The sequence below is a fragment of the Canis lupus genome, chromosome 22, assembly GCF_048164855.1.
Source record: "Canis lupus baileyi chromosome 22, mCanLup2.hap1, whole genome shotgun sequence".
In the NCBI taxonomy this organism is placed as follows: domain Eukaryota; kingdom Metazoa; phylum Chordata; class Mammalia; order Carnivora; family Canidae; genus Canis; species Canis lupus.
The window spans coordinates 1,736,650-1,755,228 of NC_132859.1; the positions used below are offsets into that span (position 1 = coordinate 1,736,650).

Here is an 18,579-nt window from a genome sequence, read left to right on the forward strand (position 1 = left end):
TGTGTAATGCTTTGTATATTCATTTCTAGATTCTGTTAGAAGTTGTGTAGCAAAGTTGTTCTTCACATGCTCCCTGAAGGGTCATTACTGCCTCTACAGTAAATCCAGTTTTATTCTCATCAGCCAAGAACCTCAGCCATGGATCCACATCATGTTCCTCTTTCAGCAGGTGTGTATCTGCATGTTTGTCATGGGTCCTTAGTGAGTTGGTGGGCTATGAGTTTAAAATCATTTTTACTGAATTATTCTTTGACGAGTTCATGTGTAAATAACAGCAATGCATATGTGTTTCATTAATTCTTAACAAGGGTTTTCTATATTTTAGGGTAGTTTCTTTATAAAAGAATTTGGATTAGTATTAAGGAGGCCAAACCTAATAATACCTTGAATGTCCTTCGCTTTAAAGAAGAATATTCTTCTCTTTAAAAAAAAGAGAGAAAATATTTTTTGTAAAATAACAACAAAAACAGCTTATTTGGAGGAATAGCTTTCCTTATGTAGGGTTCACAGCTTTCTAATTAATTTTAGTGTCAACATTTCCTTTTTGATATTGTCAAGATACTAGAATACCAGTTTTGCCCATAGAATTTATAGATATAGGAAAAATTATGTAAAGAGGAACTTTCAACTAAATGAACAACTTGATGCAAAGATTTTAGCATCAAAAGAGATTCATCAATATTTGGAAATACTTCTCCTGAATGCATTAAACTTTCATGTAAAACTTGATTATAAGGGGCACCTGGGTGGCTCAGTGGTTGAGCGTCTGCCTTTGGCTCAGGGCATGATACTGGGTTCCCAGGATCAAATCTCACAGGGAGCCTGCTTCTCCCTCTGCCTATGTCTCTGCCTCTCTATGTGTCTCTCATGAATAAATAAGTATGTTTTAAAACTTGATTATAAAATGCTAGTAATAGAAGGAATATCAGACATCATTTCTACAGTTCATAAGAAGATTTAAGGCAGAATGCAGACCACTTGGCTCCTAACTCAGTGGTCTTTTCCTCAGTAGCACCTGTGTTAAAAAATAAAATGAGGGACTATAAGCAGAAGCAGAGAGGGCTGAGGCAGAAAAAAACAGAACACAAATGTTATAAAATAGATAAAAATTAGGCCAAGCAATAGAATACTTTGTTTCTATTTCTATTCTTAGTTATTTCTATTTTAGTAAAATATTTCTATAAGAGCCCCTAGCAACCAATTACATTTTTTTATAAAGAAAAGTTTAAAAAAAGAAAAGAAAAGGTAAGCTTATAAAGAAAAGATGAATTTAATTTTTTAAAAGATTTTATTTATTTATTTATTTACTCATGAGAGAGGCAGAGACACAGGCAGGGGGAGAAGCAGGCTCCATGCAGGGAGCCCGACGTGGGACTTAATCCTGGGACTCCGGGGTCATGCCTTGAACTGAAGTCAAACGCTCAACCGCTGAGCCACCCAGGCATCCCAAGAAAAGATGAATTTTAATGCTGAATAGATCATAATAATAAAATGAAAGTATAATAATTAAGAAAAGACAGCATAGAGACGCCTTAGGAAAACCATCATTTCCTGTGGGAAGTCTTTTTAAGAACATTTAATAATATCTCATAGAGAACAACTCACATTTTGATGTGAATCAAACTGTATGTATATAAAAACCAGCATTGATTTTTTTCCCTTTTCTAGAAATGACTCTATTTTTCTTATACTTATGTTTTTCAAATAGTTTCCATCAGTAAGTCTTTATTTGGTTTCATGATTGGCTTTGCTCATTACATGTCAGTTTTCTGAAACTAAACCAAAAAACTTGATTTGTTTTTGTTCCTTCAGTCCTATTTTATTAAATTAGTCTGATTCGTTGTGTTTCTCTTTAAGCAAAATCACCCAAAAGCATCTGTTTATGATGCTTTTTCTCTTTGTTCATTTTACTATGCTTCCTTTCTTTTTCTACACCCTTGATATTGTATAGTCTGGGTGAACCCTGACTTTGGGGTCATCAAAAATCAGATCTTTGACTTAACCATTACAAACTTAATGATGCCTTCTATGCTGGGTCAGGCTGTTTCCTTTTTCTGTCAAGTTAACACATTAATGGAATTCTCAATTCACAGATTCTAGTCTAAATAGTCCCCTTTGGAATGGTGATTAGTTACATCAGGCCCTGTTCTTCAGGTGAAAATCATATGCTGTATAAGTTTCTGATAATAATCAAGAAATTCCCAGATGTGTCCACATTATGGGTTGTATCATCAATCTATCTAGTACTGGCTCTTAGCCTTATATAATCTGTGGACCATTTCTGGTAGAAGATCCTCCATTTTCCCCACTCCGCATAAGACATATTTTATCTTGATAATAATAATTAGATTTTTCTGGAAAAACATTTTTAGTTTTCATTTACTAAATAGAAACTTTATATACATAAACCACCTAAATTCTCATAAACTGATGCTTGGACAGTCATTGACATAAAAAATAAAATTTTGTAAGCCAAAATCATTATTTTATCATACCTCACACATGAAGGATAGTATGTATGGTATTATATGTATATAAATAATGTTTTATGCCTTTATTATGTTCTATGTTTTTATATAATTGTTCCCTTGAATTGATACTTCTCACTTTATAGATATCATATCATGATATTTAAATGACTATTAAACCCATGATTGGTTAATAAATACATAATGAACACAATTTAGATCTTCCTTTGAAAATTTTATTTGCATTGACTTGAATGAAGTATATATAAAAGTAATTTTCTTTATATGAATAATCTTATTATCCAAAACTAGAGTATTAGCTCTGGGAATAGTCATCTCTTACACATTTTAGGATTAGAAGTGTTTTTGTTTCCCCACCATCCATTCACACTGTTCATATTTGAGCTGTTGCATAGTGAACTCTTAGTTACTTAATTTCTAGCCTTCATGATCTACTCTATATTCACAGACTTGATATTTGTAGTTTAGTTTTAACTTTATACCATAATTCTCAGATGTTTGAACAAATAAATATGAATATTTATATTAACCATTTTCCAAGTAAGTACCATGCTTGGGAAATGATTGGGGTAAATATTACATTACAAAGGTTAGGCATACTTAGAGATCAATATCAACTGCCTTGGAATCCTATTATATAATTTTACTTGTCTATTAAAAAATGAAAAGCCTAAAATGTATTATTTGTTTGATCTTCAAGATAGATTTCTTTGTTGTTTTATTTAAATTTATACCATATTGAATTTCAAACCAAGCCTAAATAGCACCTGGTAGTCAATCTAACAATATTGTTAGGACAAGAGGAAATGTTATGGTTTTCTCATTAATGCCCTTCCAGAGCCTGTTTCCTGAGCCCCTGTCCATACAGAGTCATTCTGTACAATTTCTCAGAGCTCTGTGGGAGAAGACTCAGGCAGAGGGTGCTCACAGCTTTGAAACAGCCATGATGGAGTCCACGTTTCCACAGCAGAAGGTAAGTGTTTCTTTTATGGACATGTTATTTTAAACCAATATTCAAGATTGCCTTGAAACAGTTTGCCTTTTTCTTAATAGATGAATTTTTTTCTTCTTTCCTTAACCTTCTTTCATCGTTATCAAAAAACACTGATTAATAATTTTGATGTGGAAATCATTGTGATATTGGTAGATAGGGTCATTGCCTGTTATGATTGTTAAATTAATATTTGTTAAATGGCAGAACAGAGTGCTAGATGATGAGTCCTGGCTCAATAAACACCACAAGAGAGACTGAAATAGAGAAACATATTACTTACATGTTCCGGAGGAAGGATACAGCATACCTCTAGGGGCTACAGTGGGAGGTCAAGGCAAGGTGCAGGCAGAGAGATGGCAGGACCTGGGACACATGTCTTGATTGCGCTGTGAGTGGAGGGCTTTGGGAAGTTCCAAGGCTAAGGCCAGAGGGGACACCACAAGAAGGCCCTCAGAAGCAGGGGAAACTGTTGATCACAAGAGCTATTGGAGGTGTCATATCAGGAGTGTGTATTTGCTTGTGACTCTGCAGGCTGCTATCTAGGGCATGAATGTGCATGAGGGGATTAGTGCCAGTTTAAGGCCCCTGCAGCCCACTTGGCCAACCAAAATGGATGCCGAGGCAGCAATACTATGGAGTAGCTTAGCCAAATTCTCAACAGTGCTGTTTAAGGCTGACATACTGACATAACACAGCCCACTCAGAGACACACAAAAGCTATGCACCTGGTGTGGAATAGAAAACGTTTTACCAAAAAGGACTATGGACTCTAGGGTTGAAAGGCAAAGAGCATCAGGAAATTGAGCTCCAGTTCCTTGGTGCTTTTCATTTCTCCCCTCCATACTTCCCTTCATCCCCTTGTCCTCTGCGATTGCCACAAAGCAAAAAAAAAAAAAAAAGAAAGAAAGAAAGAAAAGAGAAGAAAAGAAGGTGAGCAGAAGAAAGGGACCATGGTCAAGGTGAGAAAGAGCTCTACTGAGGCAGGCAAGTATGACTTAAGACACAGCATTTTAGGAGTGTGGAAACAGGGATAACGCTCTCAGGGCACAACTGACTGAGAGCTACTGAGCAGACAGCCAAGCTGGGGAAGGACCAGAATGTGGCACAGCACCCTTCACCAAATAGGGTAAAACTGGAAGCGTATCAATACTGACATGTTCAGATTTGCATGAGAAAAGTCATAGGCCTGGGTATAGAGAAAATGATTCAAGAGTAAGCTTGGTGGAGATAGGAAGGCTACTTAGAAGTTATTACTAGAATCAGGTAAGAAACAAAGGTGTAAACTGAAGTTGGAAGTTGTAGGGAGAGGCTGGGTTCAAGAGCTATTATAGAAGTAGAACCAATAGGACTTGGTTCTTGTTGAAGAAAATGGAAGAACCAAGGATGACTCCAGGTGCATCATATGGCTGAATGGATGATGGCACCCTTCTGAAAAAGACCACAAATGTTGCTGAGGTGGAGGAAGAAGATAAGGCATTCTTGTTTGTGTATTTTGAATCTGAGCTATCTGTGTAGATAATTAAGTGGTGATCGTAGCTGAAATGCCTGTGTGGACCTCAGGAAGAAGGCCATTCCTGGAGACATAGACTGAGAAGTCATAAGGTAGCGTTTGATGTCATGGCAATAAATCAGATCATTCAAGGAGAATATGTATGATGAGAATCGAGAATGGTTATTGATCTCTCCTTAGTAAATATAACCAGCTTCTCTAAGCCCTTCGCATACTCAAAGATTCTGATTATTCTTTTTTTACCTTCAAGAAAGAAATTGGATGTTTATTGGACAAACCAGAGGTTCTGAGAGTATATGGTCATGGTCTCTTTCCTTGTTTTACTATTAGAAGGGGGAACAAGCATATCAGTGTTAAATAAATTTGAGTACAAACAAGTAGTAAATTAATCAAAAACTATTATATTGTGAAACTAACTCAATACCCCTTAAGTGTTGAAGGATTATAAGAAGGATGACAAATGCATGTGATCAATCAGAAATTTATTTAGAATGGTCTGTAAGACACTGAAAATCCATCCAACTGTTGCATCACTTTTTTTTTTTTTGGCTTTAGTTTAAGAATTAGACTTGCAGTATTAAGAATAAAGGGAATCCCATAATTGCATCAATGTAAAGTAGAATGGATTTTTTTCATATTTCATTCAAATTTTAAACTGTTGCATCATGATTAAAGACAATACCTCAAATTCTTATAAATCTTTTCATGTGAGCTGTATTTTCACTACAGGCACTAGTAAATTAAAACTTGGCAGTCTGCCTCGAGTCCTGAGAGATGTTTTTAAAAATTTGGCAAGCCAGTTTTGTGCATGCTCGTAAATATATGTCTTCATATTTCTTCTATTTTATATGAATAAATATTCCTCTAGGGAAAAATTAACTGCAAATCAAAATGGTTTTGAAATCTTTAGTTTTAATAATTTTATTTATTCATAAGTAATTTTTTAAAAAACCACTGATATCTGGAATTTACATTATGTAGCAAAGTTATCTGCCCAGGTATTTCTCAATCGAATTGATTTTCTTTTCTTTTCTTTTTTTTTATGAAGTGTTCTGCCCACTAAATTCAAAAGAGCCGTGAGAATAACCCAGAGTCTGCTTTATTTTCCCCACACGTGCCAGTATGTGCATACACCAGAAATTTGGAAGTGATGTGCATGTGTGTATCTGTTGCTGCAAATGAGCTAACACTGCAGCCAAGTGGATTCACATATACAAAAAAGGAAGAAACTCTTAAGAAAATGTCTGAGTCTCTAGAACGTAATGCTCTGGAGAGTTTGTTATTGTGATTGCTTTTTAACAATGTCTTGGAATTTTAGAACTGAAAATCAGCAGTAAGATAGCTATTAAATTGCCACCCGCTTGAGGGCAGGAATTGCACCCCATTTATCCTTGCAATGGCAGGGTCACACAGCGCCTGGCATACACTGGACTCTCAATAACTAATGAGCACCAGCTGAATAAATAGGTCATTTTCCCAAAATTAAAATCAGGAGCAAAGGGACCTATCGAAAGTCACACGGCTAGTCAGTGGCTGAGCTAGAACATGAGCACATGCCGAGGTGACACCACAGCTGTCACGGAGGCATCTGGTTCCTCTCTACTCCGGGCACATAAGAAGATTACATCTCCCTGCATCTGGAAGTAAGGTTTGGCCATGGGACTTGCTTCAGCCAATGAAATATGAGAAGTGTTCCCTCTCTTTATACCGCGGTCACTACAGAAGCAAATGTTGAGAGTTGCCAGCAGGTGCGCACAGAATCCTGAGCCACCACGCGGAGGACTGCTGCTCTGGAGAGCCACCCAGGCCCACTGCACACTTCCCATGAAGAAGAAACAGTCTTGTGCTTTGTTAAAAACTAAGGCTTGGATAGTGCAGCCACATAACCTACCTATGGTGACTCATACACCTGCCAGAGTAGGTAAGCGAGGCTCGGAAGCCAGACTTCCTGGGTTTAAAATCTGTCTCTGCCACTTTCTGGGTTCTGAAGACTTTGACTCTGAGCTTCAGTTTCTTTCTTTATGCAATGGCAAGAATATCTGTTCCTACCTCATAGAGCTGTTTGAGGACTAAGTCAACACGTAGTTCTCAGAACAGTGGCAGCCATTGCGATGTCTCAAGAAAGGTCGGCTAAAATTCTGGTTTCTGGCCAGCATTTCTCTCTCTCTTTCTTTCAAGAATAACAAAGACACTCTAGACAACATAACTCTGGGTGGATTAAAGGCCTACATGTAATCAATGAAACTGTATAATTAGAAGAAAATATCAAAAGTTGTCTTTGTGACCTCAGGATAAGAAAGAATTTTTTGAGATATGTAAGCAGAAATGATGAAAAAAATAGTTTTGACTACATCATTGTTTACATGTCTGTATTGCAAAAATACACTCTAACAAAGTTAAAAGACAAGCACAAGATGTGAAAAGGTATTTGAAATATGGATAATTAACACAAAAATCCTAAATCAACAAGGAAGATAACAAACAACCCAAGACAAAACTGGACAAAGACTATGAACAGAAAATTCACAGAACAGGAAACTCAAATGAACAATGAACATAAGAAAAGATGTTTAGTCTCACTAAAAATCAGGGAAATAATTGATTTAAATATTTAAAAATTATATGCCTTTTTACAATGATCAGACTGGCAAGGATAAAAAATTGTAACAATACAAGACTTGGAAGGATGTGAAAAAATGAGAATATTCATATACTATCGATAAGAATATGAAAGATTGCCTACTTCAAAAAGAAAAAAGTACTTAAGAAAAAAGTAAATAATCATTAATTAGATTCATAAATGACTGATAACTGACAAGGTGGGTGATTAACTAACTTTCCAGAATTTTAATTCCCCTTAAAGTTTATCAGAAAAATGCTTAAGCATTTTATCATAAATGCTTAATTTTTTTACCACAAGGAGGTTTTTTGTATTATAACATACAAAAATGTTCTGTCCTAGACAAAGTTTAAGGCAATTTTCTTTTCTTTTTTTTTAAAGTTTTATGTATTTATCCATAAGAGACACAGGGAGAGAGGCAGAGACACAGACAGAGGGAGAAGCAGGCTCCGTGCAGGGAGAACAACGTGGGACTCGATCCCGGGACCCCAAGGGGTCACGCCCTGAGCTGAAGGCAGACGCTCAACCACTGAGCTACCCAGGCGTCCCAAAGCAATTTTCTTTATAGCATTTTACAAAGAACAGCCTGGCAGTAGCTGGTGGTGTGATAAACTCCTGTACCCTGTCATCCTGTGATTCCATTTCCAGGTGAAACTCTCAACGTGCCTGCACCAGGAGACATGTACAGATGTCACTGAATATTATCTGCACCAAAACATCAGGAGCGAGGCAAATGTTCATCAGTAGAGAAATGAGGACATGTTGTGGTATAATCATGCTCTACAGACAGTGAAAGTGAATTAATTCAATCTATGCGTAATAACGTGGAGTCCCTCTTGAAAGCAGGATATTAAGTTTTAATAAGCAGGTTGCAAAAGTGTAAAAAAATAGCATGATAACTTACATAAATAACATTCTAAGCAGTATTATGAATGCTTATGAGTACACATACCTGTGGTAAAAATATAAAAAAGTATATTTGGGGGATCCCTGGGTGGCTCAGTGGTTTAGCATCTGCCTTAGGCCCAGGGCGTGATCCTGGAGTCCCGGGATCGAGTCCGCATCGGGCTCCCTGCATGGAGCCTACTTCTCGCTCTACCTGTGTCTCTGCCTCTCTCTCTCTTTCTCTCTCATGAATAAATAAATAAAATGTTTAAAAAAATTTTTTGAAATCACACCAAAATTCATGAGAGGCTTGCCTCTGGATAATGAAGATGTGGGTAAAGGAGCGAGGGAAATGTTACTGGAAAGGGAATTAAAGAGATCTCAAATTCATCTGTAATTTTGTTTTTTAGAAAATCAGCAGCAAGAGCGCCTGGGGGCGCAGTCAGTTAAGGATCCCACTCTTGGTTTCAGCTCAGGTTGTGATCTCGGGATAATGAGATTGAGCCCCACGCTGAGTGCAGAGCCTGCTTGAGAGTCTGTCTCCTTCTCCCTCTGCCCCTCACGCTTGGTCTCTCTCTCTCTCTCTCTCTCTCTCTCTCTAAAATAAATAAGTAAACCTTTAAAATCAGAAGCAAAATATCAATATTTATTAATATGGCAAGTACATGGATATCTGTTACATTATCCTTTGCATATGCTTTTCCTCTTTTAAAAAAATCAATTAAACCTATGAGTAACATTTAAGAGTAGAGTGTTGACAGATTCAACTACATAAAAATACAAAGCTTATAAAAAACAAAACCTGTCATGCACAGTGACTTAAAATGAAAATATGTAATCAGTATGAAAGATGAATTTTAATATCCCTAAGATACGTAAATCAATAATCAATGGGCCAAGGACATGAGCAAATAACTCAAAGGAGACTCAGTTCAGAAAAAATATTTTTCTTCATTAATAGTCAAAGATATAAAAGCTGAAATTAAAATAACATTAACATGACCCCCTTTTAATCCATTTTTAGAAGGATAATAATCTGGTTACAGCAAGGGAGTTTAGACACTCTCACACATTTTTAGTTGGGGTGTAAATTATTTCAACACTTCTAAAAAACAATTTAGCAATGCAGGTCAAGAGTCTTAAAAATGTTCATATCCTTTAACACAGTGATTCTGTTTCTAGGAATCTATTCTAAAGAAACAATCTGAAATGTGTACAAAACTTAAGATATGCACACCAAAAAAATATTGTGGGGTTATTTATGTTTAGTGTAAATGTCTCAAGATGGGAGAATAAAAGTATACATATATATTTTTTCCACCCATATGGAAGAATATTAAGAAAACATGAAAAACCACGTTTATAAAAAATGTTTAGTGGCATGAAACAGTACTATGTCAAATGCCACATTGCAAGATTCAAAATTATTTATCCAAAGAGGATTATTTGGAAAATTCCATTAAGACTACCAAAAGGAAATATACTGAAATGTTAGCAATGGTTAGCTCTGGTTGGTGGAATTAGCATTTTTGAGATTTTCTGTTAGAAGTATGACTTCTTTTATAATCAAAGAATAACAATTATAACAGTTTTAGTTACATTGCCTTATGTAAGTAAATGTAAGTGAGCCATTTACTTAAAGAAAAATCCATTTTAAGTTCATCAGTTTTCATTATAAAATAAAGATCTTAGAAAAAGGCAGAAAATCCAATAATTTACTCAAGAAATAAGGAGGATGGCTTCCGGGGAGCAACTAGAGGTATCACTAATGATTTCGTTCCAGTGCGTGTGCGGCCCAGCCCTTCAGAAGGAGGGGTGCTCTGATTACCAGGGAAGCAGGCAGTTGACAAAGTTGATTGGGGATTACTAAAAATCTGAAATTTGAGGGAGGAATCTCCTTTTTTGAATCACATGTTCTAGTTCCCAAAGTATGGAGAAATTCCATATGCCATAGAAAAGAGGTCTCAAAACTGCCCATTATGGAAACAAAACAAAACAAAAAAAATTAAATTTACTGCTGAAATAAAATGTGCCCCATATGGCTAACATTTGGAGATTTGTTTTCAGTCCACACTGCTACAAACACACTTGACAGTTCCCAGGGTAATTGGCTGTAGTGTCAAAGCATAAATAAGACTGAAACACCGATTCTGGGTATAACAAAAGGAGACTTTCTGATGCTCCCCAAGACTTAGATTTAATGTGTCGAGTTACAGTGTTAATGCGGTGCTCCAGTCAACGAATGCCTAAGTAAGGTGCGGATTTGTTGTATATAGGCTGTAACGATTCACATTCTCAAAATAAGTTTAAGTCTGCGTGTGTGACAAGTGGGGTGGGTCAGCCTCCTGGGGAGCAGGGTGAGTCACGGTGTTGGAGAGAGATTGGTTTTGTCGGGCCCTCCCTTTCAGAGCAAGCTAGGTGAGAATGGGGTAAATGGGAACTGGGTTTGTGATTTCCAAAGCCTAGCTTGGCATGGGGACTTTTAGGCTGTAAGCTGAGAACCAGGAAAATCTGCTTGGCACCATCTCAAGCAAAGGTGAGGTCAAGAGACAACGAGAATATAATCCATAATAGGAAGCTGAAGGCAAGGGGGTTGAGAAGGCAGATTGAGGGTGGGATGTAGATACAGACGCCAATGTCTGGGGCGTCCCTGGCTCAGAGTTGGAAGAAGGGTGGACATTAAAATAGAGTCTGAACTTTTAAATGAAAGAGGGACAGGGTTTCATCGCACGTAGTAAGATGGAGGAAATAACAACAAAAAATCACAGTGAAGGCCTGGTGGATAGAACTGTAAATTCATTCATTAAGTTACAAATACTTTTTTGCGAATGCCTACTTTATGCCAAGCTCTGTGCAGAGACCAAACATAAATCATCATGCTCTGCCCCCGAGGAGACAAGCAATTTGCAAGTAAAGAAATGCACGATGCCACACTGAAAGATACTGTAAAAAAAAATAAAATGCCTGAAGGAAGTGATGAAGAACAGCAGTGTTTGTTGCGCGGTAAGGGAAGCTTCTCTGACCTGGTGTCAGATGAGTTTTCCTGGCAAAGAGAATAATTTGCTCAAAGACCTTGAGACCATATAACAAAAACAAAAATGATAATTAAAAGAAAAAAAGAAGAGAAAGACAAAACCGTGGTGCATTAGAGCATTCTCCTCCAAATTTAAATCCCACATCCCATCAGAAAAAAAAAAATTTAAAAAGAAAAAAAATTTTTGAGTAAGCACCCTCTGTGTGTATATATTTATTTGCCTATAAATAATATATATGTATTATGACACTCATTTTTATTCTAAAAATATTCAAAATAGGAATCTTAAAGGATGAGATGAAAAGTAAACAAAAGTGAGAGTTCTAATATTTTCTTCTTCCTACAACACTGTGGGTGGTCATGCCCACCCCAGGAATGAACTCTCCCCTCCCACTGTTCCATAAGGTAGAAGAATCAGGGTTGAGCCCAGGGAACCAAAGGGAGAGTTGGTCTGGGGTGATTTACGTCTGCCTTGTAAGCCATGACAAGGGCCTTAGATTTTATTGCGGTCTATGGAGGAATCGCTGAAGAGTTTTGAGCAGCAGACATTGTTCCAGCCTATTTTCAAATGATGGCTCAGTCTGCTCTGTGGGGCCTAGATCAGAAAGGGGCAAAAGTGGAATCAGAGAGACTGTGAAGACTATTGCTCACCCAGATGGGAGAAGAAGGTAATTAGAGCTGGGATGGTCCTGCTAGGGATAAAAATGAATGACACAGTCAATACAAATTTTGGAGGTAAAAGGTAAAATGCAAGCTAATGGGAGAGTGTAAGGGGGAGGGGGACTTTTAACTATCTTAAATTTAAAAATGTCTGTGAGATGTCCCAGAATAATCGTCTAGCAGGCAAATCTGTGGTTTAGGCCACAGACGAGGGCACTCTGGGCACTGAGGTGGGGAAAACCACAGGAAGATTAAGCCAATCTGAGAAGACAGTCTAGAGAGCCAAGGACCCAGTACAGGATTGAGTCCAGAGAGCAGCCAAAAGACAAAAAAGAAGTCACGCATCTCAAGAGAGTCCAAGAAAGAGAGAGAACAGAAGCGAATGGGATTCGGCGGCCAGGTCAAGGCAGCAGGGTATAGAAAAGCGCCCATCCAACTGGGCAGCTTGGAAAAGGCCATTCTAGGAGGATTTTAAAGGCAAGGCTCAAAATGGAGTAGGTGAAGACAAGAGGAGAGAGTGAGGACGGAGACAAGCATCTGTGGAGAGCTATTTGAGAGGTTGGTGCCGAATGGGTCCAACCCATTCGGAGGAGGAAGTGTGGAGATGGTTTGGAATGGAAGCCCCCCGCGCATGTTTGCAAGTGTTGGGGTGACTCCACAGAAAGGGCGAGGATGGTGACCAGATGAGAAAAAGCGATTGCACGCAGACCCAGATCCAGAAGTGGATGTGATGGGGGAAAGATGAATGAGTTCTGTTTCGTGGCTTTTCATCTTTTTCAGTGAAATAAGAGGTGAGGCCGTCAGCTGAGAGTGTGATGGGGGAGGAGGGATGGAAGGGAGGAGGCTAGAGCAAAGGAGGTCTCAAATGAAATCCTCAGACAAAGGAGCAGTGAACCTGCTGGAGACACAGCAGGAGTGTCGGGCAATGAGACGCGTCCATGTGGGATCCGAGATAAGACACGTGAAGTAAAGCAGAAACAGGGTCCCCTTCGGTGGTGCTCAGCTGTGTAGGTGCTACAGTGGGGTCCGCCTAAGCTTGGGCTTTTGTCCCCTGGTTGAGGGGCAGTTCGATGCTGAGAGGCGTCAAGGTAGGGCAGGTCTGGAGAGCCACGGTGCAGACCAGGGGGGTACATAGGGACCCCAATTTGAGAAACAGAAAGACCATCTTCAGAGCGCAGGGAGGAAACCACAGGTTATTTTTCTGAATGAAGGAGGGTTTGGATTCGTGTTGGGCTTCTCTTCACAAGACTTCTTCGCCTCCCCTCTCCGCCCCACACCCGCTCTGTGACTCCCCCTGGAGCCCAGGGCACAGCTCAGTGGTCGCGCTGCTGGGTGGAGCTGCTGCAGACCCTCCGGGGCCACCCCTGAGCCCCCCACCCAGGGGCCAGCGGACAAGGCGAGGTCGGGGGCGCCCTGCTGCCCAGGCCAGGCTTGCAAAGCTAGGACGGTGAGCTTCAGCACAAGACGCACTCCTGCCCCCAGCTGCTGGCCTGTGCTTACCCCAGCCTGCGTGCCCCCCAGAGCCACGGTGTCGTTCATCGGGGACTAAGGTGACTCACGTGAGAGGACAGACAGGCTCGGAGGTGGAGGGAGCCCTTGAGAAGAGACACACGCCCTGGACACCTGTGCGGGCCTGACTTACCTGCCTGGGGCCCGCAGAGTGGGGAAGGTCAGCTGCACTCTCAGCCTTGCCCCCCTAAATACTGTCTCGACCTTCGCTCAGCTTCTTTCTTTGTCCCCCCTTAATAGCCCTACACTGGAACAATCCATAGGGACCCTCATCTAAACAGTTCCATACACGCAACTCGTACTAAGTGATTGCACATGACTCTATAAACACATTGACCATGAGTGACTGTTTGATTCACCCTCTAAAAACTAGAAAATCGTTATCCTTACGCACGGCTAATTAACGCACACTGCTCGTGTCTCCCCGACCACCACCCACACATATTATACTTATGTTGTACGTCAGCTCTTCTCGAAACATGAAAATTGGCAGAAGAGCGATTTTCTCGGTTTAGCTTAAAACCTGGTTTATCACCTGTCTTGTGTTTCCTTGGCTTTTCACAAGCCACGCTGTCCTATAATGAGGCATGTCGATTTTACTACTGTAGTGAACATTCCTGCGCAGTCAGCCAGATGGTCTGCATCAGTCAAGGAAATTAAAAAAAAAAAAAAAAAACATTTTAGAAAATAGTTTAGCAAAATAACTCTATTCCTGGGGGAACAGAGGTACATAGTTGCTCTGAAATGCCTATTCCAGTCCAATAGTGCAGGAGTGGTTTGGGGCCTTTTCTTAAAGAATCAGTGCATGAGTCAGATAGTAGGCTTCCTGCCCTCAGTGCTGTCAGGGATACTGCGTGAAGGGCAATCCTGGGCGTTAAACTATTAGAATAACCAGCTCTTTCCAAGCAAAGTGGAGGTGCGGCAGTTAGGAGCTCAGGATCTGGGTTTGAATGCTGACCGCGGCGCTTAGGGCCTCCTGGGGTAGGTCGTCTGTGCTTCATCCCCCTTACCTGTGAAGGGCACGGAATACCAGTGCCCACCTCACCAGCATGTTAGGAGATTTAGAAGACTCCCTGGGCACGCAGCAAGAGCTCAGCCAATGCGAACGGGTATCATTTTATTGTTCTTCCCCTTAAAATGAATGACGAAGGTTCCATCTTCTGAGAATGAGATCGGATTTCACAAGAGCCCAAAAGGCTTATGCAGGTCCAGGTGGATGAAACAGGGGGACGGCCCCAACGGCATCGAGACGTGCAAGCTGCGTTTCATTAAAGTAATGCAACCGTTGTGTCCGGGGCTCGCGAGCGTACTCTACACAACGGTTCGGGAAGAGACTGGAGACTTCCAGAGGGTGTCACTGACGTGTGAGCAGTCATCCAAGTTTAACTAACACTCGTTTCAAAATACAGATTCTGGTTTTTCTCCTCTAAAAAAAAAAAAATCATAGCAATTTAGATATCTCAATGCTAAGCGTGTCAGGAAAGAGAACAGTCAGTGGCACTATTTGCCTTTTGTTTTATGATCCTGTACGTCGCATGTAGATTAGCAGACTTTTGGTTCTCGGAACACATTGCCACATGACCCTCTTTCCTTTAAGGATTATGGAGTAACAAATTTTTTTTTTAAATTCAGTATCCAAATATTTCCTAAAGTCTAATTATTTTCAATGCATTGTTGCATCATTCTACCATCTTCACTACAACTTGGGGTTCCTATTGGAGACCATTCTGAGGGTAAAGGCCTTTAAAAAAAAAACAGCTTTGGTAAATACAGTCCACAGAATCATTTGATGCCCAGTTCCAGGGTCTGATAATTCCTTCTGGAGTCTCCCGTGGAGCCAACCTAAACTGCTCAGGCTGCGCGTAAGCCCCTTTCTTCATGATCTTGTACCAGAGCTGGTGGGAAGCGTGAGAACACCCCCGCCCCCCGACTCTGTGGAGTAGTTCCCAGACCTTCGCACATGTGACAGTCCCAGGAGACCTTGTTTAAATGCAAATTCTCGGGACCTCTGTGGATTCTGCAAGTGGTAATCTTGGGGATGGGCTGGTTCTCTGCCACATGGTGCAGGTGATTGTGAGGCAGGAGGTCCCACGGACTACCCTTTGGGAACTACCTGAAAAGAGGCAAAGGCAGCTGGAATGCAGGTGATCCGCCTTGAGTCACATCTCTGCCACCACCATGTTCTGGGAATCTGGGCGGGTTGGTTAACCTCCCTGAAGCCTAACTTCTTCACCTATAACTAGGAACAAACCTACCTGCCTGGCAGGGTTGCTAGGAAGGCGGATGATGACACATTCAGTCAAGCACCCAGGAGAGTACCAGGCCCAGAGTGAGCGCCCCATAACAGCATCAGTAAAACCGTTGCTTCATAAACTTTGAGGCTCCGGTTAAATCACCTGTTCAGTATTCTCTTTTTCGCATTTGTAACCATTTAGATATACATATATGGCTCTGCTCTGAATTTTTTCCGTCTTCACCTACTTCATAGGAACTGAACACTGTGGCCCACGTCTGATCAGGGCCCAGGTACCTCATTATAGGCCTAGATGTGTGTCTAATTATTCCCCAAATGGGCACACCTCGTTGCACCCTTTAATTTCAGCATCTCATTAGAGTGTTCCATTTGCCCACCTTGTTATTTCCCATCCCCTTTCCCATCCCCTCACCCATGTCCCTTTTTTTTTTTTTTTTGCTCTTTCTTTCACTGCTCACGTCTTCTTGTGCCCATTTCTTTATTCATAGTATTAAATCCTTCCTTTTATGGTTGTCATGATTCCTTCCTTTCTGCACAGCTCATTACATCCCTCCATCTGTGAGCCTCATTATGCCATCCCATTTTTATCTCATTACATCCTCATCGTGCGCATATTATTAGCTCTCCCATTCACGCATAGCACTGCATTCTTTCTCTCTGCTTCTTATCACGGCCTGCCCTTTCCACCCTTCCCATTTAATGCTTCCATTTATAAATCACATTACATCCCCCCTAAATGCTTTTATCATTACACCCACCCATTTATGCATCTCATTACACTATTGCCCATGCACATCTCCATGTTCATTTCTATTTGTACATCTCATTACGGCCCCATCAAACATGCACATGGCATTACTCCCCTTTCAAGTGTTCACGTTGCATTACATCCTTCTATGTTTGCATCTCATTACATCCAATATTCCTAGATTTGACAACAAACTAACAAAGACAAATAAGGATGTTACTTGCTTTTAGAAAACAAAATACGTTTCTCAGGCGCCTAACATCAGTGTTTCTTAAATGACTCATTTATTTTGGAAAGATTTACATATTTATCTAGCTAAGAGACAAAGAACCCTGTATCCATCCATATGCATAAAAAAGAGCTCCTTATCTCATTGCGTGCAAATCGTCATCATTATCACTGCTTTGTATTATTTCTCTATAGTTTACAGTGTGGTACAATTATCCATGAATTTATTTGCAGCAGCAAATTCTGAAGGGGACAGCTTAGAGATCACAGACATTTTACAGACTGAGAAGTGCATTGAAAGCACCAAGAAATTAAGGTATTTCCCAAGAACTGTTAGTGAATGGCAGTGACAGGGCTCAGACTCACATCTGGTTCCAAAACCTATGTTCTCTGTGCCATACCACTCTCCAGGAAGAAAAAAAATCCCTTATTTCTAAGTATCATTTGTGTCATTTAACCCATTCCGTAGCACTTTTCTATGACATAAGTTGGTGTTAACATGCTTTGGATTTGTGCTTTGTTTTGTTTTCTAAAACAAAACAACGTAACATCAACTCTTTGAAATCAAACACTCTGCATTTCATGTTTATCTCTGTCTCTGAGTTCGAAGAACTAGATTTCTTTTTGAAGGTTTTTTCATTTAATTCAATTTGCCAACACTGTATAATGCCCAGTGCTCATCCCATCAAGTGCCCTCCTCAGTGCCCGTCACCCAGTAACCCCATCCCCCGCCCCCTCCCCTTCAGCAACCCTCCTTTTGTTTGCCAGAGTCAAGAGTCTCTCATGGTTTGTCTTCCTCTCTAATTTTTCCCCACCCAGTTTCCACCCTTGTGGTCCCTTTTGCTATTTCTTATATTCCCCGTATGAGTGAGACCTTATGATAATTGTCTTTCTCCGATTGACTTATTTCACTCAGCATAATACCCTCCAGTTCCATCCACGTTGATGTAAATAGTGGGTATTCGTAGTTTCTGGTGGCTGAGTGATATTCCATTGTGTACATAGACCACAGCTTCTTTATCCATCATCTGCAATGGACACCAAGGCTCCTTCCACAGTTTGGCTATTGTGGACATTGCTGCTAGAAACATCGGGGTGCAGGTGTCCCGGCGATTCACTGCATCTATATCTTCGGGGTAAATCCCCAACAGTGCAATTCCTGGGTCGTAGGGCAGATCTATTTATAACTCTTTGAGGAACCTCCACACAGTTTTCCAGAGCGGCTGCACCAGGTCACATTCCCACCAACAGTGCAAGAGGGTCCCCCTTTCTCCACATCCTCTCCAACATCTGTTGTTTTTTATCTTGTTAATTTTCCCCATTCTCACTGGGATGAGGTGGGATCTCATTGTGGTTTTGATTTGTATTTCCCTGATGGCAAGTGATGCAGAGCATCTTCTCATGTGCCTGTTGACCATTTATTCGTAGGTCTTCTTTGGTGAAATGTCTGTTCATGTCTTCTGCCCATTTCATGATTGGATTTGTTTGGTTTTTAGGTGTTGAGTTTGATACATTCTTTATAGACCTTGGATACTAACCCTTTATCTGATAAGGCATTTCCAAATATCTTCTCCCATTCTGTAGCTTGTCTTTTAGTCTTGTTGACTGTTTTCTTTGCTGCACAGAAGCTTTTTATCTTGATTAAGTC

General features: G+C 40.2%; 1 protein-coding gene across 2 annotated transcripts in view; it reads left to right on the plus strand.

The window, feature by feature from the left end:
* The window catches only part of VEPH1 (ventricular zone expressed PH domain containing 1), a 222,416-nt gene that overhangs the window by 166,294 nt on the left and 37,543 nt on the right, over nt 1–18,579 (plus strand). For both annotated transcript variants that reach the window (XM_072792150.1, XM_072792149.1), the window contains exons 10-11: nt 30–169; nt 3,328–3,462. In XM_072792150.1, coding sequence (XP_072648251.1) covers nt 30–169; nt 3,328–3,462 — 275 coding nt within the window. The remainder of the gene's footprint in view (nt 1–29; nt 170–3,327; nt 3,463–18,579) is intronic.